The 27,372-nt window shown below is 49.8% G+C and overlaps 1 protein-coding gene across 3 annotated transcripts in view; it reads left to right on the forward strand.

Moving 5' to 3' along the window:
* PLCB3 (phospholipase C beta 3) overlaps nucleotides 1-27,372 on the forward strand; it is a 403,369-nt gene that overhangs the window by 105,196 nt on the left and 270,801 nt on the right. The window contains exon 1 of one of the 3 annotated variants that reach the window (XM_063944959.1): nucleotides 21,880-22,143. The exons of 1 other annotated variant lie outside the window; for it this stretch is intronic. In XM_063944959.1, coding sequence (XP_063801029.1) covers nucleotides 22,045-22,143 — 99 coding nt within the window. In that variant the 5' untranslated portion in view covers nucleotides 21,880-22,044. Of the gene's footprint in view, nucleotides 1-21,879; nucleotides 22,144-27,372 lie in introns of those variants that run through there. One more of the 3 variants, XM_063944961.1, reaches the window with a different exon arrangement.

Genomic DNA, 27,372 nt, shown 5'->3' on the forward strand with positions numbered 1-27,372 from the left:
ATTAGTTGCTGATAAAGAAGTGGATTCCAGGATGAATTGCTCTTTTGAACGGTCAGAGGGTTCTTCAGAACTTAGGAAGCGAGATAATGCATCTGCCTTTTTGTTGAGGGAACCTGGTTGGTAGCTAAGTTTAAAGTTAAAACGGGTAAAGAAGAGTGCCCATCTTGCTTGGCATGGGTTCATACATCGGGCTGACTGTAGATACAGGAGGTTCTTGTGATCCGTGGTTACCGAGATTGGATGCTGAGCTCCCTCCAACAAATACCTCCACTCCTCAAAGGCCAACTTAATTGCCAGTAATTCCTGTTCCCCAATAGCGTAACTCTGTTCAGCGGGGGAAAATCTTCGCGAGAAGGACGCACAAGGATGGACCTTCTTGTCCTCGAAGAGCTGGGATAATACTGCTCCTACTCCTACAGTAGAGGCATCAACCTCCACCAAGAACGGACGGCTGAAATCAGGTTGTCAAAGAACTGGAGCGGTCATGAAGGCCTCCTTTAAAGATGAAACGGCTTCCAAAGCTTCCGGAGACCACTTGGCAGGATCGGCTCCTTTCCTAGTTAATGCGGTTATGGGAGCTATGACAGAAGAATAATTTTGAATGAATCTTCGGTAGAAGTTAGCGAAACCCAGGAAACGTTGAATTCCTTTAAGGGTAGCTGGAAGTGCCCAATCCTGAATCGCCTGGACTTTAGAGGGATCCATCTGTAACCTCTGCCCTGAAAGAATGTAACCGAGGAATGGAATTGTGGGTACTTCGAAGGTGCACTTCTCTTATTTACAGAATAATTGATTCCTTCGTAAACGAGTTAGCACTTTTCTGACTTGTTCCCGATGGGTCTTCAGATCCCTAGAAAAAATGAGGATGTCATCCAGATACACTACCAAGCAGTCATAGAGGAGGTCTCTGAAGATTTCGTTAACAAAAGAAAGACGGCTGGGGCGTTACATAGGCCAAAAGGCATTAACCGGTACTCGTAATGGCCGTCGCGGGTATTAAACGCCGTCTTCCATTCGTCACCCGGGCGAATACGTTTAAGGTTGTAGGCCCCCCGTAAGTCCAGCTTAGTAAATACAGTAGCTCCTTTAACACGGTCGAACAGTTCTGGAATCAGGGGTAACGGATATCTGTTCTTAATTGTTATGTCATTGAGACCTCTATAGTCAATACAGGGCCGCAAACCCCCATCCTTCTTTTTGACGTAGAAAAACCCCGCCCCGGCCAGAGATGTGGAAGACCCAATGAACCCTTTATCCAAGTTCTCCCGGATATACTCCGACATGGCCTGTGTCTCGGGAAGTGAGAGAGGGTAGATTCGACCTCGGGGAGGAGTCTTACCAGGTACTAGCTCAATGGGACAATCCCAAGTACGATGCGGGGGCAAGGTGTCTGCCCCATGCTTACTGAAAACATCTTGAAAGGCTTGGTATTCCACAGGAAGGCTGGAAGTACTGGAAGAACAGAGAGGTCTCACTGAAGGTAAACAGTTCTGGAAGCAGTCTTGTCCCCAAGAGAGAACATCCATAGTTGCCAGTCTATGTGGGGATTGTGCCTGATTAACCATGGAAACCCTAGGATCAGTTCATGAGAGGCTTTAGGAATTACAAGGAAAGAGATTTTTTCTGAATGAAGAACTCCGACCTTCATCTTGAGAGGGATAGTACGAAAGGATATAATACCCTCAGGGATATAACTTCCATCCACCGCAGTAACAGAAATGGTACGATCCAAAGGAACCGTTTGTATTCCAGATCGTTTGACCAGAGCTGATGTAATGAAGCTTTCGGCGGCTCCGGAGTCGAGTAGTGCAGGGATGAGAAGAGAAGAAGAAGGGAGCTCCAATTGGGTTAACAAGACAGACTCTTTCTTGGTATGTAATTCTGAGAATTCTCCTAGCTTGACCTCTCCAGCACAAGCTAGGAGCAGGCGTTTCCCGGACGTAGATTGCAAATTGCAAAGTGACCAGATGCACCACAATACAAGCAGAGGTTCCCTTGTCGCCGTCTCTGACGTTCTTCGTTGGAGAGGCGGGAGCGATTGATCTGCATGGGTTCTTCCGCAGTTGGTGATGATGGCGTTGGTGGTAGAACAACTCTAGGCTTGGGGCGATCTGACCGGGACCTCTCCATACAGCGTTCTCTGTACCTCAGGTCTAATTTATTGCATAAAGAAATGAATTTATCCAATTTATCAGGTACGTCCTGAGTTGCGAGGTCATCTTTGATCTTTTTGGAGAGACCGCTCCAGAAAGCTGCAATGAGAGCCTCCTCGTTCCAGTTTAGTTCTGAGGAGAGAGTACGAAACTGGATCACGTACTGACTGACCGTACGCGTGCCCTGGCGCAGGATCTCCAATGAGGCGGCAGAAGTCCTGCCCGGTTCGTCGAAGACTCTTCGAAAGGTGGCCACGAATTCTGAATAGTTAGACAGGATGGGATCCATCCTCTCCCACAAGGGTGAAGCCCATTCCAACGCTTGCCCGGTAAGTAAAGAAATTATATAAGCTACTTTGGTTCGTGCTGATGGGAAGTTCGCCGACTGTAGTTCGAACTGGATTTCGCATTGGTTAAGAAACCCGCGGCATTGTTTTGGATTCCCATCGAACTTACTGGGAGATGGCAAATGCAACCGTGGAAGTGGTACTGGTACAGGAGGAAGCGGGACCGGAGGTGCTAATGTGGGAGCAGCTGTAGATACTTGAGGGTCCGTCATGGCAGCACAGAGAGAGTCGAGACGTTCGGACATAGTCTGCATGAACTGCACAATTTGAGATTGTGTGGCCTCCTGCTTACTTAAGCAAGACCAGATATCTGCAGTTGAATCCCCTCCTGAGGCCTGATCACACGTCAAATCCATTTGGCCAGTGCTTACTGTCACGTCTAGCAAAGTTTGAGGATCCGGCAGCTGAGACTTGCCCGGGGAGGTAGATGGCTGTGGGTGAACAAGATGAGGGGGTTGGATATAGTTCCTTCGCATGGGACTCGGAGCAATGAAGAACGTAGGTGGGGTTGAAAGTCAATAAATAGTATTTATTATGTACAGGGCTGAGGTAGAGAACTGTGGCTGGAGCACGATGGTTAAAGAACGTAGTTGCGGATAAAGAACTGCAGGTTGTGGCTTGAAAGACGAGGTTGTGAATAATGAACTGCAGAACTGTGGATGGTGGTTAAAAGACGTGGCTGGAGGTAAAAAACTGTGGACTGTGATATGAATGACGAGACTGTAGATGATGAACTGTGGAACTGTGGATGGTAGTTGAAGACGTGGCTGGAGACAAGGACTGTGGACTGTGGTTTGGAGGATGAGGCTGAAGATAATCTGCAGGTTGTGGTCGGTGATACAAAGACGTGGCTGGTGAAATAGAACTGTGGAGTGTGGCTTGAAAGACGAGGCAGAAGACCCGGGGCTGACTGTGCCCAAAGAGTCTTACTGGACCGGGTTTTCCAGGAGCGCTTCCACAGGCAGGAGCAGGTTAGGAACGGCAGGACTGCAGCAGCAATAGGGAACCGACCAAGCAGGAGCAGGAGTAACCAGAATACGACAAGGATCCTGGGAGCACAGACTAAAGCACCTACAACAGGGTTGTAACTTGAAGCACTGGCGTCCCTGTCCTAAACCAGCCCCCTTTTATAGGGAGAGCTTCCCTTGGATTGGCTGGAAGAAACATGAAACAGGAACTATGCTTAAAACTTGGTCTCCAACATGGCGGCGCCCAGTAATGCAGACCTTTCTGCAAAGCCACATTGCTCACTGCCTCTTGTCTCCTAGCAACAGCTCAGCAAGAGCGACCCGCTGTAGCGGCGTCCCACTGCCACGAGCGGACCCCCTCACCGCCGCCACTGCTGCCCATGGACCTGGCGCAGCAGCCCACCTCGGCCGCTGCCCGCACGCCAGAGAAGCCAGCCCCGCGGCCCCAGCGTACTGGTAAGACTCCAGGCGCTGACAGAAGCTCCAATACCGGTATTGAATCCCGGCCAATTTTAGGCTGGGATCCCGCCAATCCCGATCCCAGGACTGGCCACCCTAATTGCATTATTCATGGAGCAAATTGCTGTTTTTTTGTTTTGCTTTTTTACAGTTTCTCCTAACTGAATCAGGCAAAATATGAGAATATGAGTGTCTGGTAATGTCACTTGCATTCTGTAAAGGGCCCTACTCACTGGCCGACCCGCCGCCGAGCTGCCCGACGGCGGATACGGCCGACGAGCGACCCGGCGGCGGGGGGGCAGTGACGGGGGGAGTGAAGTTTCTTCACTCCCCCTGTCACGCGGCTGCATTGAAGTGCAGGCAAATATGGACGAGATCGTCCATATTGGCCTGCATGCACAGCCGACGGGAGACCAGCGATGAACGAGCGCGGGGCCGCGCATCGTTCATCGCTGGAGTCTCCACACTGAAAGATATGAACGAGTTCTCGTTCATTTATGAACGAGATCGTTCATATCTTTCAAAAATTCGGCCAGTGTGTAGGGCCCTTAAGGCTCTACCATAATCAGAGCAATTGTGAATTACAGTTTTAGTGATATCCAAAAGAAGAGTGTTGTATTAATTTTATGTTAAGTTTATTTTTGTCTATTGCATTATCATGTCCATCAGGTCTTCCAAAAACTCAGAGAAAATGTTCAAGAATTCTTGAATTGGTCAAAGATATATAATATATTATACTGTGTATATTACTCTGTACTCAGTTTAGTAAGCTCACTCACCTCAATATATCAGTACATAAATAAATAATGGTGTTTTAGTTCATGGATTGTACAGTGCATTTAAGCTTGCAGCCCAACATCAAGGGACCCCATCTCACTGCAAGTCCTCCTCTAACACAACACTGGGTATAGGATTTTATTTAGAAGTTTTGCATCTACAACTAATATCTTTCTGCAACAGGTAATCAAACGGTACTCAAAATTTTATTTTCCTAGGAAACCTTGTGCTGTGTGGGCTGGCATATACTGCGAGTGTACAGACAGGTATAAAGTCTCGGGCACAGACATATTTGTGCATTTGGGCCATTTTTTATTTTTTTCATCAGAGACCTCTATACTGTAGTTCTGCCCATGAGCTGTCCAAGGGTGCTGCTCATTGTGAACATTATGGGTATCTTATGTGCAAACAAAGGCATATGTGGTAGCAGTAGAAGTTGCAGTATGCATATGCAACAAAGAATGGTCCCCATGATATACATTAAATGTATACTTAGGTGCTTGGCATGCTGGCCAAAGCTATAGGCTGGGTGTATTTCCACATCACCCTCACTGTTCCTTTATAAATGTGTCATCCTCATTTCGCAATGTACTGCTAATTAGCTGTGACTCATAAGACCCCACCCTTTGGTGTCTCCTCCTTTCCCCATCCCACAATATTCACCCCTTGTAGTCACATTCAGATTTCACAACACCTGGCCAGAAAGACAGGTCGCTTACTGTGTGATTCCACTAAGATTGTGATATACATCTGTTCTTGTACCAAAAAATGTCTATTTCATTTTTTAATAGCAATGTCTTGTAGCATGTTAAACAGTATTACTCCCAACCTCCTCCCCCCCCCCCCACCCACACACACACACACACACACACACACACTCTCTGCACCTCTGCACGCTTCACATGGACAAACAAGAGCCACAATGACAAACTAATACAGAAAACAAACTTAGGAACTTGTCACACTGCATTATATAGGCACAAAATATTGAAGTTTCTGTCAAGTGAAGATGTAGCATGTTTTACATGCTTCTAGTAAAGAAATGGTTAATTCATCCCCCCCCCCCAAAAAAAATAAAAATAAAAAAAGATAATTAGTTTGGTAGTACTGGAACTCTAACACTAGGTGGCAGCAGAAAAGCATAGAGCAGTGGTTCCAAGCGTTTTCTGAATCACGGCGCTCTAGATAGAGTATAAGAATTTTTTTCACGGCACCCCTAGGCAAAAAAACATGTTTTATTGAGATATTTAAAAAAAAACATGAAATTATGTAAATTGTGTTTATATGTCATCCTTAGGTTCAATTATGTACAATAATTTCTGTTTGTCCACATATTTTATGATTGGCAGCCACCAGCACTGGTTTTGTCTATTCCATTAGACAAGTTGGGAGTCTTAATAAAAAATGATAATGACATACAGCAGCGAACAAACTAAATTAGTTTTTTTCAACGGTATTTACCAGAGAGGACAAAATGCAGGGTCTAACACACAATCTCAACAAAGATAATGTCCCACCACTAAATGCTTATTTTTAGAGAGGAGATAGTCTGTGACCGATTAAATTATTTTTAAAGATTAATAAGTCGCCAGGTCCCGATGGATAAGGGTTCTTATGGAGCTGCACGCTGAACTAGCAAGACCACTATTTTTGATCTTCATGGATTCAGTTAAATCAGGTATGGTTCCCAAAGACTGGCGTATAGCAGAGGTAGTGCCGATATTCAAAAAGGGGAGCAAAGCTGAACCGGGTAATTATAGACCAGTTAGTCTTACATCTATAGTGGGGAAAGGATTGGAAGGTATTCTAGGGGATAGTATTCAGAAGTTCCTTGAAGCCAATAAGGTCATTAAAAGGAACCAACATGGAATTGTGAAGGACAGATCATTTCAAACCAACTTAATTGGCTTTTATGAAACAGTAAGTGCGAATCTTGATCAGGGTAAGGAGGTGGATGTAATTTTGTTAGACTTTGCCAAAGCTTTCGACACAGTACCACACATGCGTCTTATCTATAAGTTACAAGAAATAGGGCTATGGAGCACAATATGCACTTGGGTCAGTAATTGGTTAGATAATAGGGAGCAGCGCGTTGTGGTGAATGGATCATTTTCAGATTGTACTAAAGTGCTAAGTGGTGTGCCACAAGGGTCTGTACTGGGACCACTATTGTTCAACATCTTCATTAACAACCTAACAGTAGGTCTAGAGAACACGGTGTCAATTTTTGCTGACGATACCAAATTGTGTAAGGTTATAAATACGGAGGGGGATGCTGAGTCTCTTCAGAACGACTTAGTTAAACTAGAAGCATGGGCAGCAAAATGGAGAATGAGATTCAATACAGACAAGTGTAAGGTAATGCACTGTGGTAGCAAGACCAAAAATAACACCTACATACTAAATGGAGTAATATAAGGGGATTCTGTACTGAAAAAAAGACTTAAGGGTTCACATAGATAACAAATTAAGCAGCAGTACCCAAAGTAGGAGTGCAGCAAAGAAGGCTAATAAGATATTAGCATGCATAAAACGGGGAATTGATGCAAGGGACAAGAGTATTATATTTCCATTATATAAATCACTAGTGAGGCCACATCTTGAATACTGTGTGCAATTTTGGGAACCATACTACAAAAAGGAAATCCTGGAGCTAGAAATGGTTCAGAGGCGGGCGACCAACCTAATCAAGGGCATGGAGACGCTGGAATACGAGGAAAGGCTTGCAAGGCAAGGCATGTTTACATTGGAAAAGAGGAGACTAAGAGGGGACATGATCAACATCTACAAATATATAAGGGGACAATACACAGAACTTGCGAGGGACCTGTTTTTAATAAGATCAGCACAGAGGACACATGGACACTCGCTTAGGTTAGAGGAGAGGAGTTCCGCACAATGAGGCGAAAAGGTTTTTTCACAGTAAGGACAATACATGTTTGGAATTCCCTGCCTGAGAGAGTAGTAACGGCAGACTCGGTTAACACCTTTAAAAATGGGTTAGATAAATTCCTATTGGATAAAGATATTCAGGGATATTGAGCTAGACAAGCATTATAGTTAATATAACTAGTCCTAAAATAAAAATAACCTAAAATAAAACTGCATAGGAGACCACAAACAGGTTGAACACGATGGACAAATTGTCATTTTTCAACCTTAGATACTATGAAAAACTATTAAGTATAAATTATCCTGAACCACCAACCCAAGGCACCCCTGCAAGTATCCTGAGGCACCCCAGGGTGCAACGGCAGTTTGGGAACCACCGGCATAGAGAAACTAACCATACACATAATCAGCTAACCCAGTGGTTCACAAACTTTCTTAAATAATGGCACCCTTGAGTATCAGAATTTCTTTCATGGCACCCCTAGGCCGGAGATACTTATGCAGAAATTCAGCAAAGTACAGTGTGCCTACCTGTCATTCAGTTTTGTGATATTGAACAGGGGGGGGGGGCACTTCTGCTTGTCCACATATTTTCTGATAACATACCTCCTAACTGTCCCTACTTTGGCAGGACAGACCCGTTGTTCACAGTGTCCCGCGGTGGTGGTGGGGCAGTTGGGAGATGCCCCCTGTCACTTACTGCTTTGAGCAGAGCAGTGGTGAATAGATGCTGTGCGCATCCCTGGCAGATAGGGACAGGTGGCATGGCCAGCAGCTCACTGAGCGATGTTCATGCCCCATAGTGTTGAAAATGGGGGAGCGGCATGCGATTGCAGCACTTGCCGCGAGGCCACACCCTCGGATGCGAGGCCACAACCTTACTGCAAAGTCAAACCCCTTCATTTTGTCCGCACGCTGTCGGCGAGCGTCAATGTCCCCCTTTGGCAGACAGGGAATGCACTGGGCCCCCTACTCATCCCCCAGCGCTAGGGGTGGGGGGTGCTATCAGCAGTAGCTTCGATGTCCCGCGGGCAGTAGGGGGTGTTCTATCTTCCGCTCAGCATGTAGGACCTGGAGGGAGGGAGAATACTAAACTGTAGAAGAGGCATTGGGATGAATGAAGTGGCCCTGGTACATGACTTCCAGCATAGTAGGGGGTGTGTAATACACAGGGGAGGGGTGGATAGTGGAGTGGGCTTAATGTTCATCATTTTCCACTGGGAGGGCAGCTTGCTTGACTGCAGATATCCCCAGTTCCTGGAAATAGATTTATTAGCGTTGAATGTGATAACAAAAAACTAGAGTCACACCTTTCAGGAGGTACTGGGGACTTGGGGATCAGAGTTCGGGAACCAGAGCAATCCACCGGCGAAAGTAAAAAACTACAAACCAGGTGTGTGAAGCTGGAGCAGAGACCAGCTGGTTGAAGGCTTATATCTCCAGTTCTGGGCACAGTAGAGACAAGCTGCCAGTGTCCACTGAAAGGAAAGAGTCCCAGCTTTTGGATAATACCCTCAGAAAAACTCTAAGTCAGACAGAACCAGAGATATCTGGCTGGGAAGAGCAAGTAACAGGCTTGGATGGGGACCACTGCTTCAAAGTGAGATATCTCCGGTTCCCTAGGGCCGATTTTCAAAAATCTGGTACCCCTGGAATGAGGGGACCCTCAGCTATCAGCCTGAGGCCCTTAGACTACTGGGGCCCTTGGGCAAGTACCCACTGAGCCCATACGAAAAGACGGCCCTGCCCATGGCAACCTGTTTGGCAAACACTGACCTAACCAACTTCCATAGTATGTTTGGTTATAAGCCAAAGTATCCACATACAGATTTACATTTTTTTTTAGCCATTGCATGGTATAATGCCTACATATGGACAGATTCTGCTAGTAGAACCAAAGAGTATGAAATTGTAATATATTACCTGCTGAAGCCATTTGCACGTTTTGTACTGCAAAAAAAAAAGTTTGGTTAATACTATCGCTTTGTCACTTCCAAGTAAGAATAAAATCTAATAATTTATACATCAAAACATCACACCTTTTACTTAAATATAAATTAGTCTTTGTCACTGTATAGTTAATGTTTTAAATCCTTAATTGTAAATTATGAGCAACGAATTAGACATTAGTCATTAGTTTCTGTTCCGCCCCAAACCCATGCACACATGTAAGTGCTGCCTGTGTCTTATACATAAATGGAAGAACGTATTATCTACCAACATGTTTTATCAAACTGGGCACAATTGTTTAATAGACCAGAATGTCACATAAGCTCAGTATTGTGATTGTTGCGATATCTGAAACATACCTGGTTTTATCTAGTAAACTGATTGTGGGTAGCACTCGGTATTTGTTGGCCTATGAGGTGCTGCGATTATTATCTGGGATTATATCGTAACGCACATTTTTATTTGTAACTAAAGGTTCGATCCTATGTATTAAAATTAATCTCAGGGACAGCGGTAGTTATAACTGCTCGTAAGATCCCTCTTCTGCAAGAAAGCCTCCGTAGGCATAAACTAGTTTACGCTATCTGTGGATGGCATAAACAAAAGGGGCCAAACTCTGAGTTTGGTACATAGGGGTCAGACCATAGTCTCCAGTGATAATTATGGTAACTGCAGTCTGCAGCACTAATTAGATCTTTGCATTAGACTGTTAGTACATCAACAAAACATACAATTAAGCAAAACTGCAATTTCTACATAATTTTATGTGAAAAAAGCTTGATACATAGGCCTGTTAGCTCCAATAAAAGAGAAAACCCTTGATACATAGGTCCCTTAACCCTGATTAGGAAGCTTGTTACTATAATTTTCAGATTGCTAGATATTAATTTGAAGAATATATTGATGCAACTTCTAAATATTGTACTATGGTATGGGGGTATCCAATTAGCTGCATTCATCTTTCGTCCGATATAAACGGGCTATTATCGCGATTTTAGCCAGATGGTAATTTTTGGGCTATCCAATTATGTCCCGTTTTCGACCGGTAACACAGGGAATTAATCTCTGATAAATGCCAGGTAGTGGGGCGAATTGGATAGTCCCCTGCAAAACCATTAATTGTATACCACCCTATGTGTTCGTGTGTATGTATACCCCAATCCCCTCACCATGGGGGTCATTCCGAGTTGATTGCTAGCTGCCGTTGTTCGCTGCACAGCGATCAGTGAAAAAAAATGGCTAATCTGTACATGCGTATGCACATCAATGCGCATGCGCAACATACGGGTACAAAGAGTATCGTGGTTTTGCACAGGTTCTAGTGAAGCTTTCAGTCTCACTGCCGAACGCAGTAAGTTTGACATGAAGTGGGCGTTTCTGGGTGCCAACTGACCGTTTTCAGGTAGTGCTTAGAAAAACGCAGGCGTGGCTGGGCGAACGCTGGGCGGGTGTGTGACATCAACAGCCGTCCCTCCGTCGTTAGAAGCAATGCACACGAAGAGTAACTACAGGGCTGGTCTTGTTTTGCACAAAATTATTTTGCAGGCGCTCTGCTGCACAGGCGTTCGCACTTCTGCAAAGCGAAAATACACTCCCCGGTAGGCGGCGACATTGCGTTTGCACGGCTGCTAAAAGTAGCTAGCAAGCGATCAACTCAGAATGACCCCCCATGTACAGTTGCATTCAGACCTTTTCTATCTCAAGAACATTATAAAACTTTATTTTGTGATACTTTCTCTTGGTTCATAACAAGTGACAGCCAGCTCAGCCAGTGCAGGGTGCCTGCACATTAGACTGACTCAGTGCATAGTACAGTCCTGTCCTGGTTGGATATCTCTATCACAGATCTTTTGGGTTAGGACCAACTGGGCGGAGCCAGTCCCCTTCCCTTCGGCTGTCTGACAGTTTCCAGTGCATGGGGCTTCCAAATCCCCCCCTCATACCTGGCCTAAGTGCAGATTGCTTGGGACGGGGCCAGCCAGCTCTGGCATGTGTCAGCTGTGTTTATAAACGAGAGGGTGCATGTTTTAGGGGAGGAGGAGTTACCTGGGGGCCGGGGTGTGCAGAGGTAAGAGCCTGGTATGTGAGGAATGTGACAGGACAGGCTACTCCTCCAGCCACTTCTGTAGACAGGTGTCAGGAGTCAGGACAGCGGCTGGCAGAGCAGGGAGGAGGCAGCAGCAGGGCATGAGGTTCTTGGTTAGCCTGGACAGTGGCACAGAGGATGTAAGCAGGGAATGAGGTTCTGGGCTAGACAGGACAGTGGCACAGAGGATATAAGTAGGTGATGAGGTTCTGGGCTAGACAGGACAGTGGCACAGAGGATATAAGTAGGTGATGAGGTTCTGGGCTAGACAGGACAGTGGCACAGAGGATGTAAGCAGGAGATGAGGTTCTGGGATAGCCAGAAGAGTTGCACAGAGGATGTAAGCAGGCGATTAGGTTCTAGGCTAGCCAGGACAGTGGCACAGGGGATGAGGTTGTGAACTAGCCAGGACAGAGGATGTAAGCAGGGGATGAGGTTCTTGCTTAGCTTGGACAGTGACACAGAGGATGTAAGCAGGGGACGAGGTTCTTGATTAGCCTGGACAGTGGCACAGAGGATGTAAGCAGGGGATGAGGTTATGGGGTAGCCAGGACAGTGGCACAGAGGATGTAAGCAGGAGATGAGGTTATGGGCTAGCCAGGACAGTGGCACAGAGGATGTAAGCAGGGGATGAGGTTATGGGCTAGCCAGGACAGTGGCACATGGGGATGTAAGCAGGCGATTAGGTTCTAGGCTAGCCAGGACAGTGGCACAGGGGATGTAAGCAGGGGATGAGGTTCTTGATTAGCCTGGACAGTGGCACAGAGGATGTAAGCAGGGGATGAGGTTATGGGCTAGCCAGGACAGTGGCACAGAGGATGTAAGCAGGGGATGAGGTTATGGGCTAGCCAGGACAGTGGCACATGGGGATGTAAGCAGGAGATGAGGTTCTGGGCTAGCCATGACACTAGCAGCACAGATGATGGCAGCAGGAGATGAGGTTCTGGGGGGTATGGGTCATTAGGTCGACCACAATTATGTCGACAGTCATTAGGTCGACCACTATTGGTCGACATGGTCATTAGGTCGACATGAACAAGTTCGACATGGGAAAAGGTCGACATGAGTTTTTAAAAACTTTTTTGGTGTTTTCTTCGTAAAGTGACGGGAAACCCCAATTGGCGCACTGTGTCCCCTCGCGTCGCTCGCCATGCTTCGTGCAAGGCGCATCGCTCTGCTACCGCTGCGCTCAGCACAGGTTACTATTACCCATCATAGTCCATGTGGATCGTAAAGTATGAAAAAGTTAAATAAAATGTGAAAAACGCATGTCGACCTTTTTCCATGTCGACCTAGTGAACATTTCGACTTAATGCATGTCGACTAATAGTGGTCAACCTAATGACTGTTGACCTAAGTGTGGTCGACCTAATGAACGTATCCCATTCTGGGCTAGCCATGACACTAGCAGCACAGAGGATGGCAGCAGGAGATGAGGATGTGGGCTAGCCCTGACACTAGCACAGAGGATGGCAGCAGGAGATGAGGATGTGGGCTAGCCCTGACACTAGCACAGAGCATGGCAGCAGGAGATGAGGATGTGGGCTAGCCCTGACACTAGCACAGAGGATGGCAGCAGGAGATGAGGATGTGGGCTAGCCCTGACACTAGCACAGAGCATGGAAGCAGGAGATGAGGATGTGGGCTAGCCCTGACACTAGCACAGAGCATGGCAGCAGGAGATGAGGATGTGGGCTAGCCATGACACTAGCACATAGGATGGCAGCAGGAGATGAGGTTGTGGGCTAGCCCTGACACTAGCACAGAGGATGGCAGCAGGAGATGGGGTTGTGGGCTAGCCATGACACTAGCACAGAGGATGGCAGCAGGAGATGAGGTTGTGGGCTAGCCCTGACACTAGCACAGAGCATGGCAGCAGGAGATGAGGATGTGGGCTAGCCATGACACTAGCAGCACAGAGGATGGCAGCAGGAGATGAGGATGTGGGCTAGCCCTGACACTAGCACAGAGGATGGCAGCAGGAGATGGGGTTGTGGGCTAGCCCTGACACTAGCACAGAGGATGGCAGCAGGAGATGGAGTTGTGGGCTAGCCATAACACTAGCACAGAGCATGGCAGCAGGAGATGAGGATGTGGGCTAGCCCTGACACTAGCACAGAGGATGGCAGCAGGAGATGAGGATGTGGGCTAGCCATGACACTAGCAGCACAGAGGATGGCAGCAGGAGATGAGGATGTGGGCTAGCCCTGACACTAGCACAGAGGATGGCAGCAGGAGATGAGGATGTGGGCTAGCCATGACACTAGCAGCACAGAGGGTGGCAGCAGGAGATGAGGATGTGGGCTAGCCATGACACTAGCAGCACAGAGGATGGCAACAGGAGATGAGGTTCTGGGCTAGCTATGACACTAGCACAGAGGATGGCAGCAGGAGATGAGGTTGTGGGCTAGCCCTGACACTAGCACAGAGGATGGCAGCAGGAGATGAGGATGTGGGCTAGCCATGACACTAGCAGCACAGAGGATGGCAGCAGGAGATGAGGATGTGGGCTAGCCATGAAACTAGCAGCACAGAGGATGGCAGCAGGAGATGAGGTTCTGGGCTAGCTATGACACTAGCACAGAGGATGGCAGCAGGAGATGAGGATGTGGGCTAGCCATGACACTAGCACAGAGGATGGCAGCAGGAGATGAGGATGTGGGCTAGCCCTGACACTAGCACAGAGGATGGCAGCAGGAGATGAGGTTCTGGGCTAGCTATGACACTAGCACAGAGGATGGCAGCAGGAGATGAGGATGTGGGCTAGCCCTGACACTAGCACAGAGGATGGCAGCAGGAGATGAGGATGTGGGCTAGCCATGACACTAGAAGCACAGAGGATGGCAGCAGGAGATGAGGATGTGGGCTAGCCATGACACTAGCAGCACAGAGGATGGCAACAGGAGATGAGGTTCTGGGCTAGCTATGACACTAGCACAGAGGATGGCAGCAGGAGATGAGGATGTGGGCTAGCCATGACACTAGCACAGAGGATGGCAGCAGGAGATGAGGATGTGGGCTAGCCATGACACTAGCAGCACAGAGGATGGCAGCAGGAGATGAGGATGTGGGCCAGCCATGAAACTAGCAGCACAGAGGATGGCAGCAGGAGATGAGGTTCTGGGCTAGCTATGACACTAGCACAGAGGATGGCAGCAGGAGATGAGGATGTGGGCTAGCCATGACACTAGCACAGAGGATGGAAGCAGGAGATGAGGATGTGGGCTAGCCATGACACTAGCACAGAGGATGGCAGCAGGAGATGGGGTTGTGGGCTAGCCATGACACTAGCACAGAGGATGGCAGCAGGAGATGGGGTTGTGGGCTAGCCATGACACTAGCACAGAGGATGGCAGCAGGAGATGAGGATGTGGGCTAGCCCTGACACTAGCACAGAGGATGGCAGCAGGAGATGAGGTTCTGGGCAAGCTATGACACTAGCACAGAGGATGGCAGCAGGAGATGAGGATGTGGGCTAGCCATGACACTAGCACAGAGGATGGCAGCAGGAGATGAGGATGTGGGCTAGCCCTGACACTAGCACAGAGCATGGCAGCAGGAGATGAGGATGTGGGCTAGCTATGACACTAGCACAGAGGATGGCAGCAGGAGATGAGGATGTGGGCTAGCCATGACACTAGCACAGAGGATGGCAGCAGGAGATGGGGTTGTGGGCTAGCCATGACACTAGCACAGAGCATGGCAGCAGGAGATGAGGATGTGGGCTAGCCCTGACACTAGCACAGAGGATGGCAGCAGGAGATGAGGATGTGGGCTAGCCATGACACTAGCAGCACAGAGGATGGCAGCAGGAGATGAGGATGTGGGCTAGCCATGACACTAGCAGCACAGAGGATGGCAACAGGAGATGAGGTTGTGGGCTAGCCCTGACACTAGCACAGAGCATGGCAGCAGGAGATGAGGATGTGGGCTAGCCATGACACTAGCAGCACAGAGGATGGCAGCAGGAGATGAGGATGTGGGCTAGCCCTGACACTAGCACAGAGGATGGCAGCAGGAGATGGGGTTGTGGGCTAGCCCTGACACTAGCACAGAGGATGGCAGCAGGAGATGGAGTTGTGGGCTAGCCATGACACTAGCACAGAGCATGGCAGCAGGAGATGAGGATGTGGGCTAGCCCTGACACTAGCACAGAGGATGGCAGCAGGAGATGAGGATGTGGGCTAGCCATGACACTAGCAGCACAGAGGGTGGCAGCAGGAGATGAGGATGTGGGCTAGCCATGACACTAGCAGCACAGAGGATGGCAACAGGAGATGAGGTTCTGGGCTAGCTATGACACTAGCACAGAGGATGGCAGCAGGAGATGAGGTTGTGGGCTAGCCCTGACACTAGCACAGAGGATGGCAGCAGGAGATGAGGATGTGGGCTAGCCATGACACTAGCAGCACAGAGGATGGCAGCAGGAGATGAGGATGTGGGCTAGCCATGAAACTAGCAGCACAGAGGATGGCAGCAGGAGATGAGGTTCTGGGCTAGCTATGACACTAGCACAGAGGATGGCAGCAGGAGATGAGGATGTGGGCTAGCCATGACACTAGCACAGAGGATGGCAGCAGGAGATGAGGATGTGGGCTAGCCATGACACTAGCACAGAGGATGGCAGCAGGAGATGGGGTTGTGGGCTAGCCATGACACTAGCACAGAGGATGGCAGCAGGAGATGAGGATGTGGGCTAGCCCTGACACTAGCACAGAGGATGGCAGCAGGAGATGAGGTTCTGGGCTAGCTATGACACTAGCACAGAGGATGGCAGCAGGAGATGAGGATGTGGGCTAGCCCTGACACTAGCACAGAGGATGGCAGCAGGAGATGAGGATGTGGGCTAGCCATGACACTAGCACAGAGGATGGCAGCAGGAGATGAGGATGTGGGCTAGCCATGACACTAGCAGCACAGAGGATGGCAGCAGGAGATGAGGATGTGGGCTAGCCATGACACTAGCAGCACAGAGGGTGGCAGCAGGAGATGAGGATGTGGGCTAGCCATGACACTAGCAGCACAGAGGATGGCAACAGGAGATGAGGTTCTGGGCTAGCTATGACACTAGCACAGAGGATGGCAGCAGGAGATGAGGTTGTGGGCTAGCCCTGACACTAGCACAGAGGATGGCAGCAGGAGATGAGGATGTGGGCTAGCCATGACACTAGCAGCACAGAGGATGGCAGCAGGAGATGAGGATGTGGGCTAGCCATGACACTAGCAGCACAGAGGGTGGCAGCAGGAGATGAGGATGTGGGCTAGCCATGACACTAGCAGCACAGAGGATGGCAACAGGAGATGAGGTTCTGGGCTAGCTATGACACTAGCACAGAGGATGGCAGCAGGAGATGAGGATGTGGGCTAGCCATGACACTAGCAGCACAGAGGATGGCAGCAGGAGATGAGGATGTGGGCTAGCCATGACACTAGCAGCACAGAGGATGGCAACAGGAGATGAGGTTGTGGGCTAGCCCTGACACTAGCACAGAGCATGGCAGCAGGAGATGAGGATGTGGGCTAGCCATGACACTAGCAGCACAGAGGATGGCAGCAGGAGATGAGGATGTGGGCTAGCCCTGACACTAGCACAGAGGATGGCAGCAGGAGATGGGGTTGTGGGCTAGCCCTGACACTAGCACAGAGGATGGCAGCAGGAGATGGAGTTGTGGGCTAGCCATGACACTAGCACAGAGCATGGCAGCAGGAGATGAGGATGTGGGCTAGCCCTGACACTAGCACAGAGGATGGCAGCAGGAGATGAGGATGTGGGCTAGCCATGACACTAGCAGCACAGAGGGTGGCAGCAGGAGATGAGGATGTGGGCTAGCCATGACACTAGCAGCACAGAGGATGGCAACAGGAGATGAGGTTCTGGGCTAGCTATGACACTAGCACAGAGGATGGCAGCAGGAGATGAGGTTGTGGGCTAGCCCTGACACTAGCACAGAGGATGGCAGCAGGAGATGAGGATGTGGGCTAGCCATGACACTAGCAGCACAGAGGATGGCAGCAGGAGATGAGGATGTGGGCTAGCCATGAAACTAGCAGCACAGAGGATGGCAGCAGGAGATGAGGTTCTGGGCTAGCTATGACACTAGCACAGAGGATGGCAGCAGGAGATGAGGATGTGGGCTAGCCATGACACTAGCACAGAGGATGGCAGCAGGAGATGAGGATGTGGGCTAGCCATGACACTAGCACAGAGGATGGCAGCAGGAGATGGGGTTGTGGGCTAGCCATGACACTAGCACAGAGGATGGCAGCAGGAGATGAGGATGTGGGCTAGCCCTGACACTAGCACAGAGGATGGCAGCAGGAGATGAGGTTCTGGGCTAGCTATGACACTAGCACAGAGGATGGCAGCAGGAGATGAGGATGTGGGCTAGCCCTGACACTAGCACAGAGGATGGCAGCAGGAGATGAGGATGTGGGCTAGCCATGACACTAGCACAGAGGATGGCAGCAGGAGATGAGGATGTGGGCTAGCCATGACACTAGCAGCACAGAGGATGGCAGCAGGAGATGAGGATGTGGGCTAGCCATGAAACTAGCAGCACAGAGGATGGCAGCAGGAGATGAGGTTCTGGGCTAGCTATGACACTAGCACAGAGGATGGCAGCAGGAGATGAGGATGTGGGCTAGCCATGACACTAGCACAGAGGATGGCAGCAGGAGATGAGGATGTGGGCTAGCCATGACACTAGCACAGAGGATGGCAGCAGGAGATGGGGTTGTGGGCTAGCCATGACACTAGCACAGAGGATGGCAGCAGGAGATGAGGATGTGGGCTAGCCCTGACACTAGCACAGAGGATGGCAGCAGGAGATGAGGTTCTGGGCTAGCTATGACACTAGCACAGAGGATGGCAGCAGGAGATGAGGATGTGGGCTAGCCCTGACACTAGCACAGAGGATGGCAGCAGGAGATGAGGATGTGGGCTAGCCATGACACTAGCACAGAGGATGGCAGCAGGAGATGAGGATGTGGGCTAGCCCTGACACTAGCACAGAGCATGGCAGCAGGAGATGAGGATGTGGGCTAGCTATGACACTAGCACAGAGGATGGCAGCAGGAGATGAGGATGTGGGCTAGCCATGACACTAGCACAGAGGATGGCAGCAGGAGATGGGGTTGTGGGCTAGCCATGACACTAGCACAGAGCATGGCAGCAGGAGATGAGGATGTGGGCTAGCCCTGACACTAGCACAGAGGATGGCAGCAGGAGATGAGGATGTGGGCTAGCCATGACACTAGCAGCACAGAGGATGGCAGCAGGAGATGGGGATGTGGGCTAGCCATGACACTAGCAGCACAGAGGATGGCAACAGGAGATGAGGTTCTGGGCTAGCTATGACACTAGCACAGAGGATGGCAGCAGGAGATGAGGATGTGGGCTAGCCATGACACTAGCACAGAGGATGGCAGCAGGAGATGAGGATGTGGGCTAGCCATGACACTAGCAGCACAGAGGATGGCAGCAGGAGATGAGGATGTGGGCTAGCCATGAAACTAGCAGCACAGAGGATGGCAGCAGGAGATGAGGTTCTGGGCTAGCTATGACACTAGCACAGAGGATGGCAGCAGGAGATGAGGATGTGGGCTAGCCATGACACTAGCACAGAGGATGGCAGCAGGAGATGAGGATGTGGGCTAGCCATGACACTAGCACAGAGGATGGCAGCAGGAGATGAGGATGTGGGCTAGCCCTGACACTAGCACAGAGGATGGCAGCAGGAGATGAGGTTCTGGGCTAGCTATGACACTAGCACAGAGGATGGCAGCAGGAGATGAGGATGTGGGCTAGCCATGACACTAGCACAGAGGATGGCAGCAGGAGATGAGGATGTGGGCTAGCCATGACACTAGCACAGAGGATGGCAGCAGGAGATGAGGATGTGGGCTAGCCCTGACACTAGCACAGAGGATGGCAGCAGGAGATGAGGTTCTGGGCTAGCTATGACACTAGCACAGAGGATGGCAGCAGGAGATGAGGATGTGGGCTAGCCCTGACACTAGCACAGAGGATGGCAGCAGGAGATGAGGATGTGGGCTAGCCATGACACTAGCACAGAGGATGGCAGCAGGAGATGAGGATGTGGGCTAGCTATGACACTAGCACAGAGCATGGCAGCAGGAGATGAGGTTGTGGGCTAGCCCTGACACTAGCACAGAGGATGGCAGCAGGAGATGGGGTTGTGGGCTAGCCATGACACTAGCACAGAGGATAGCAGCAGGAGATAGGGTTATGGGCTAGCCATGGGTATCCGTTCACATGGTCGACCATGTTATGGTCGACAGTCATTAGGTCGACCACTATTGGTCGACATTGACATGGTCGACATGGACACATGGTCGACACATGAAAATGGTCGACACATGAATGGTCGACATATGAAAAGGTCGACATGAGTTTTTTAACTTTTTATTCTTTTGGGGAACTTTTCCATACTTTACGATCCACATGGACTACGATTGGAACGGTAAAGTGTGCCGAGGGAAGCGGTAGCGGAGCGAAGGCACCATGCCCGAAGCATGGCGAGCGAAGCAAGCCATGCGAGGGGACGCGGTGCACTAATTGGGGTTCCCAGTCACTTTACGCAAAAAAACGACACCAAAAAAAAGTTAAAAAAACTCATGTCGACCTTTTTATATGTCGACCTTTCATGTGTCGACCATTTTCATGTGTCGACCATGTGTCCATGTCGACCATGTCAATGTCGACCAATAGTGTTCGACCTAATGACTGTCGACCATAACATGGTCGACCATTCATACCGGAACCCTAGCCATGACACTAGCACAGAGGATGGCAGCAGGAGATGGGGTTGTGGGCTAGCCATGACACTAGCACAGAGGATGGCAGCAGGAGATAGGGTTATGGGCTAGCCATGGGTATCCGTTCACATGGTCGACCATGTTATGGTCGACAGTCATTAGGTCGACCACTATTGGTCGACATTGACATGGTCGACACATGAACATGGTCGACACATGAAAGGACGACATATGAAAAGGTCGACATGAGTTTTTTAACTTTTTATTCTTTTGGGGAACTTTTCCATACTTTACGATCCACATGGACTACGATTGGAACGGTAAAGTGTGCCGAGCGAAGCGGTACCGGAGCGAAGGCACCATGCCCGAAGCATGGCGAGCGAAGCAAGCCATGCGAGGGGACGCGGTGCACTAATTGGGGTTCCCAGTCACTTTACGCAAAAAACGACACCAAAAAAAGTTAAAAAAATCATGTCGACCTTTTCATATGTCGACCTTTCATGTGTCGACCATTTTTATGTGTCGACCATGTGTCCATGTCGACCATGTCAATGTCGACCAATAGTGGTCGACCTAATGACTGTCGACCATAACATGGTCGACCATTCATACCGGAACCCTAGCCATGACACTAGCACAGAGGATGGCAGCAGGAGATGGGGTTGTGGGCTAGCCATGACACTAGCACAGAGGATGGCACCAGGAGATGGGGTTGTGGGCTAGCCATGACACTAGCACAGAGGATGGCAGCAGCAGATGGTGTTCTCGGCTAGCCAGGATACTGGCACAGAGAATGGCAGTACATGGTGAGGCTCCGGGCTGGTATCCGTTCAGATGGTCGACCATGTTATGGTCGACAGTCATTAGGTCGACCACTATTGGTCGACATTGACATGGTCGACACGTGAAAATGGTCGACACATGAAAGGTCGACACATGAAAAGGTCGACATGAGTTTTTTTTCTTTTGGGGAACTTTTCCATACTTTACGATCCACGTGGACTACGATTGGAACGGTAATCTGTGCTGAGCGAAGCGAAGGCACCATGCCCGAAGCATGGCGAGCGAAGCGAGCCATGCGAGGGGACGCGGTGCACTAATTGGGGTTCCCAGTCACATTACGCAAAAAACGACAGCAAAAAAAGTTAAAAAACTCATGTCGACCTTTTCATGTGTCGACCATTTTCATGTGTCGACCATGTGTCAATGTCAACCAATAGTGGTCGACCTAATGACTGTCGACCATAACATGGTCGACCATTCATACCGGAACCCTCTGGGCTAGCAGGACAGTAGTACAGAGGAGAGGATCGCGGCAGAAAGTCTGTAGTGAATAGTAAGTGATAAGTATTGAAGTGAACTTTATTCTTATCCTCCTTGTCACCATCCTACTGTACCTCATTAACCCTTAACACCCCTCTGCCCCCGTTGGATATACAGCAACAGCCTCCCGCCCCTGTGTCTCTTCCTTTCTCTGTCTCCTCCCCTGTGTGAGTCTCTGCTTCTCTCTCCCTCCCTCCTACTCTCTCTCCTCCCCTCACCTCTCCCTCCCTTAAGTCAGTCAGTCGCTGCTTTCCTCTCGTTGCCTCCTGTTTCTTTACCCCGCAATTGCCCCGCTGACCTACCCCTCAGTCATGGCGGGGGCCCGGCCAGGAGTACATTCTCTCCAGCTGGAGCCGGTCCAGGTTCCGGAGATTCTACAGCGGGGCAGCAAGTTCATCAAGTGGGACGAGGTGAGAGAGCAGAAGTGCACGCAGAGGGAGGGGGCAGATGTCTCAGTGACACTACTATCATTATATATTACTGTACCAGTCGCCTGGGGCATCTAACGCATAGGGTCCTATAGGCCAAGGGGGCGGACAGCCCGGTCATCTATCAGTGATGTGCATGATGACCCTTGACGGACCAACTGCTGTTTAACTTTAGAGCAGGTTGTCTAGTTGTTGTGGAACTACAAGTCTCAGCTGCTCTAGCTCTCATAGCATGGTGGGAGTGTTAGGTCCACAATTGCTTTAAGTTAAACTCATTTTTGTTTTGTTTACTGAAGTAATGAAGTTGGCTGTTTATTGCAAGATGAGTAACAGTTGTCAAACTCCAAGGCATGTGGGTGTACCATGTGTCTAGCAGAGAGCTTGCTGGAGAAGGCACACTGAGGGGGGGAATCCTGTTGTGTTACTCAGGCCTGCAGTTAATGCAGGGTCAGGGAAATAGATGGGGGACAGTGTCCCTGAACCCGCAGTAAAAGCAGGACAGAGAGGGGGTTACATTGGTCGATGACTGTGATCTCAGTAGTTGTCACTAGCTGCTGCTGGGTAAACAAGGATGTGTTCATTTAATTGGTCTGGCTACTAGGGTAACATGAAATGAGTGTGGACTTTATATGAGTTGTTGGGGCAACTCCAGATGATGAAACAGAATCAATGAAGCCTCCAGAGATCTGATGACTTGGATGTAACAGTGACAGAAGATAGACCTGAAAGGAAATGAGCATCATTTAACCCCTCACTTACCAATTGACAATATTTAGTTAGGGGGTGTGTTAGACAAAGCTCAACTTCTCATTGGCTGTTTCATGTTTTCTTGAAAGTAACAAGAATTGAATCTTGTCAAACTTTGCATCAATCTGTAATTATAGCATACGAGTGTGTCTGTCATACACACTTTTATAGCTTAGGGGGTCATTCCGAGTTGATCGCTAGCTGAATTTGTGCGCAGCGATCGGGCTAAAAATGCGACGCAATGCGCACGCGCGACGTACGAGCACAACGAACAATTTAGTTTTACACAGGGTCTAGCGATGCATTTCAGTCGCACTGCTTGCCGCAGAGTGATTGACATGAAGTGGGCGTTTCTGGGTGGCAACTGACCGTTTTCAGGGAATGGGTGGAAAAACACAGGCGTGGCTGGGCGAACGCTGGGCGGGTGTGTGACGTCAAATCCGGAACTGAATAGTCTGAAGTGATCGCAAGCGCTGAGTAGGTTTTGAGCTACTCTGAAACTACACGAAATTTTTTTGTAGCCGCTCTGCGATACAACCGTTCACACTTCTGCTAAGCTAACATACACTCCCAGTGGGCGGCGGAATAGCGTATGCATGGCTGCTAATACTAGCTAGCGAGCGATCAACTCGGAATGACCCCCTTAGTTTGCACTTTTGATATAACGGATGAGGAAAATTGCTGCATTGACAGATCATGTAAATAAGTTTCATTGAGTTGTGTCTGACTGTTCACACATCACTTGCAGATGTAATTACAGAGATACACGTAGTAGATTACTATCAGAAACATGGGTATATACCATTACTAGAAGTTGTAAAAGTACAGCAAAAAACCTGCTCCACTTAAACGCTCATTTTCTCATTCTGTGAATTATCCTGCGCTTATGCTGAATGCTTGCTTTTACCCTATTCAGATCTCCAATGCTGGAACCCACCCAGGAAATGGAAATGGGTCCTTCCTGGGTGGGATCCGGCATTGGAGCCTCTGCGCTGGCTTCCCATATATGGGTTGCCATAGCGGTGGGGGGCGGAGCTGACAGGAGGGTGGAGGCGGCGCTGGGAAGTGAGCTCATCTCCGCGCCGCCTCTCCCTATGTAGTAAACAGGTCCCGGGTCGCATCGACCCGGGAATCCGTTTACGCTGCCACTGACCCGGTATTCTACCCGGGAATAACCCTTCTTATTACCCGGGTTGAATTACCGGGTCAGGCGACCCGGGAATTCTCCAAGGTCCCTTTCACATCGCACACTGACCCTTGTCGACCTGGCAATATGCCAGGTCGATACCGGGTTATTTTAGCGATGTGAAAGAGATATAACATTCAGTTTAAAAGTCTATATAGCTCCTCTGTCTGGACATAAATAACATACAGTATTTCAAAGGTTCCTTAAGCAGGGTACACACTAGATGACATGCTTCATGAGCAATATTGTCCACAATTTCCCTTAAACTCTCGGACAAACGACATGGGCCCTCATTCCGAGTTGTTTGCTCTGTAATTTTCTTCGCATCGCAGCGATTTTCCGCTAATTGCGCATGAGCAATGTTCGCACTGCGACTGCGCCAAGTAAATTTGCTAAGAAGTTTGGTATTTTACTCACGGCATTACGAGGTTTTTTCTTCGTTCTGCTGATCGTAGTGTGATTGACAGGAAGTGGGTGTTTCTGGGCGGAAACTGGCCATTTTATGGGTGTGTGTGAAAAAACGCTGCCGTTTCTGGGAAAAACGCGGGAGTGGCTGGAGAAACGGGGGAGTGTCTGGGCGAACGCTGGGTGTGTTTGTGACGTCAAACCAGGATCGAAACTGACTGAACTGATCGCAGTGGCAGAGTAAGTGTCGAGCTACTCAGAAACTGCTTAGAAATTTCTATTCGCAATTTTGAGAATCTTTCGTTCGCAATTTTGCTAAGCTAAGATTCACTCCCAGTAGGCGGCGGCTTAGCGTGTGCAATGCTGCTAAAAGCAGCTTGCGAGCGAACAACTCGGAATGAGGGCCATAGTGCATACACACTAAACGATAACACTAACGATATCGTTCAGGGACGTCACCCGGCTCAGCCATGAACATGCAGTCGTCAGCGGCATTGTCCAAATTGATCTGCATGAACATATGATGGATCACCTTGTTAATGACCCCGGGGGATCGCGCCTCATTAACGATATAGTGTGTACACATTAGGCTATATAAACGATATCGCTCAAAAGGGTGAAAATTAGCAATATCTTTTAAAGAATCTTCTAGTGTGTATGGAGCTATAAAGCTGCATTACCACCTAGGAAACTATCCCCTAGCTGGAGCCTTATAACCCTTTCCACTGCCTTTAATATCCTGGGTTTTTGCACATAAATCCGCATCAACCCAGGATTTAGGTTACTGCTCGACCCTGAGACCCGGGAATTTGCCAGGTTGATAAACCCGGCAAATTCCCAGGTCGGCATTGGAAAAGGAGTATTAATGGCTCCTCATCAGGGTATCCAAGCTAGTCGACCAATCACACCCTCATTGAACTGATTGGGGCTTGTTATTGGTTCTCCTTCTCAAAGGGCCTGATTTAGAGATTTGTGTACATCCAATATTTACGTAACATAAATCTTTAATGTTTAATGATCTGTGCAGGAGCCGCACTGCGCATTTACGGATTTGGTCGTAGTACCTCAAAAGATTCCGCATGATTGACAGCAAGTTTGGAGATTGTGATGGTGTGCATTCCAGAAACTGGGGGTGTGTTGGCCCCGTTTTTTTTGTCATGCCAAAGCCAATGGTTGTGTCCTTGGATGCAGCTTCACTGGCCCCTCCGCCAGAATGATTTTGCCTGACATCCTGAGTAACCTGTGGGCTGCTCAGATGTCTGATGCTCATGCAGTTGATCTTATACTGTGGCGGGATGCAGCAAGCATTGCATTTTGCTTGCAATGTATCCCACAACTCAGTGGCGTAACTACTGCCCCCGCAGTCCTCGCGGTGGCTTGGGGGCGAGGGGCTGCGGGGGCGCCACTGATTACAGCAGACTGACATGCGGACGAGCGCCCGCATGTCAGTCTGCTTTCTCCTTCCCGCCGCCGCTTGTTGGAGGGACACGGACGGCACAGCGTGTGCCTCTCCTGTGTCCCTCCTGCATCATCTCCGGCGGCCGCGGGTCTAATAGGGGGAAGTGCCGTCCGTGAGCTCTAATTGGCTCACGGACGGCACTTCCCCCTATTAGACCCGCGGCCGCCGGAGATAATGCAGCAGGAGGGACACAGGAGACGCTGTGCCCTCCGTGTCCCTCCAATAAGCGGCGACAGCGGCACTGGGGGGAATATCTGGTACTGGGGGGGGGGGGATGTCTGGCACTGGGGCATATATGGCACTGGGGGGGAGATGTCTGGCACTAGGGGGGATATCTGGCACTGGGGCATATATGGCACTGGGGGGGGGATGTCTGGCACTGGGGGGGATATCTGGCACTGGGGGGGGGGATGTCTGGCACTAGGGGGGATATCTGGCACTGGGGCATATATGGCACTGGGGGGGGGATGTCTGGCACTGGGGGGGATATCTGGCACTGGGGGGGGGATGTCTGGCACTGGGGCATATATGGCACTGGGGGGGAGATGTCTGGCACTAGGGGGGATATCTGGCACTGGGGCATATATGGCACTGGGGGGGGGGATATCTGGCACTGGGGGGGGGATGTCTGGCACTGGGGGGGATATCTGGCACTGGGGGGGGGGATGTCTGGCACTGGGGCATATATGGCACTGGGGGGGGATGTCTGGCACTGGGGCATATATGGCACTGGGGGGGGGATGTCTGGCACTGGGGGGGATATGGCACTGGGGGGGGGGATGTCTGGCACTGGGGCATATATGGCACTGGGGGGGGGATGTCTGGCACTGGGGGGGGGGGATGTCTGGCACTAGGGGGGATATCTGGCACTGGGGGAATATCTGGCACTGGGGGCATATGTGGCACTGGGGGGGAATATATGGCACTGGCGGCATATCTGGCACGGGGGGAATATCTGTCACTGGGGGCATATGTGGCACTGGGGGGGAATATCTGGCACTGGGGGCATATGTGGCACTGGGGGGGGGGTATATGTGTACCTGGCACATGGGGGGGGGGCTATATTTGGCACCGGGGGCATGTGAGTACCTGGCACCGTGGGGGAATATCTGGCACTGGGGTCATATGTGGCACTGGGAGCACAGCCCTAGCAACAAGGACTACCTCCTAGCAACGAGCATGACACCCAGTGCATGAAACACCTGACAACGAGCATGACACCCAGTGCATGAAACACCTGGCAACGAGCATGACACCCAGTGCATGAAACCCCTGACAACGAGAAGGTAATTGAAAAGTAATTAGAAGCCTTACTGTAGGACTTAATGTGTAATGGGCATTACGGTGTGTGGCATAATGTATCACGGACATTGCGGTGTGTGTCATAATGTGTCACAGGCATTACGGTGTATGG

The sequence above is a fragment of the Pseudophryne corroboree genome, chromosome 11, assembly GCF_028390025.1.
Source record: "Pseudophryne corroboree isolate aPseCor3 chromosome 11, aPseCor3.hap2, whole genome shotgun sequence".
Lineage (NCBI taxonomy): Eukaryota > Metazoa > Chordata > Amphibia > Anura > Myobatrachidae > Pseudophryne > Pseudophryne corroboree.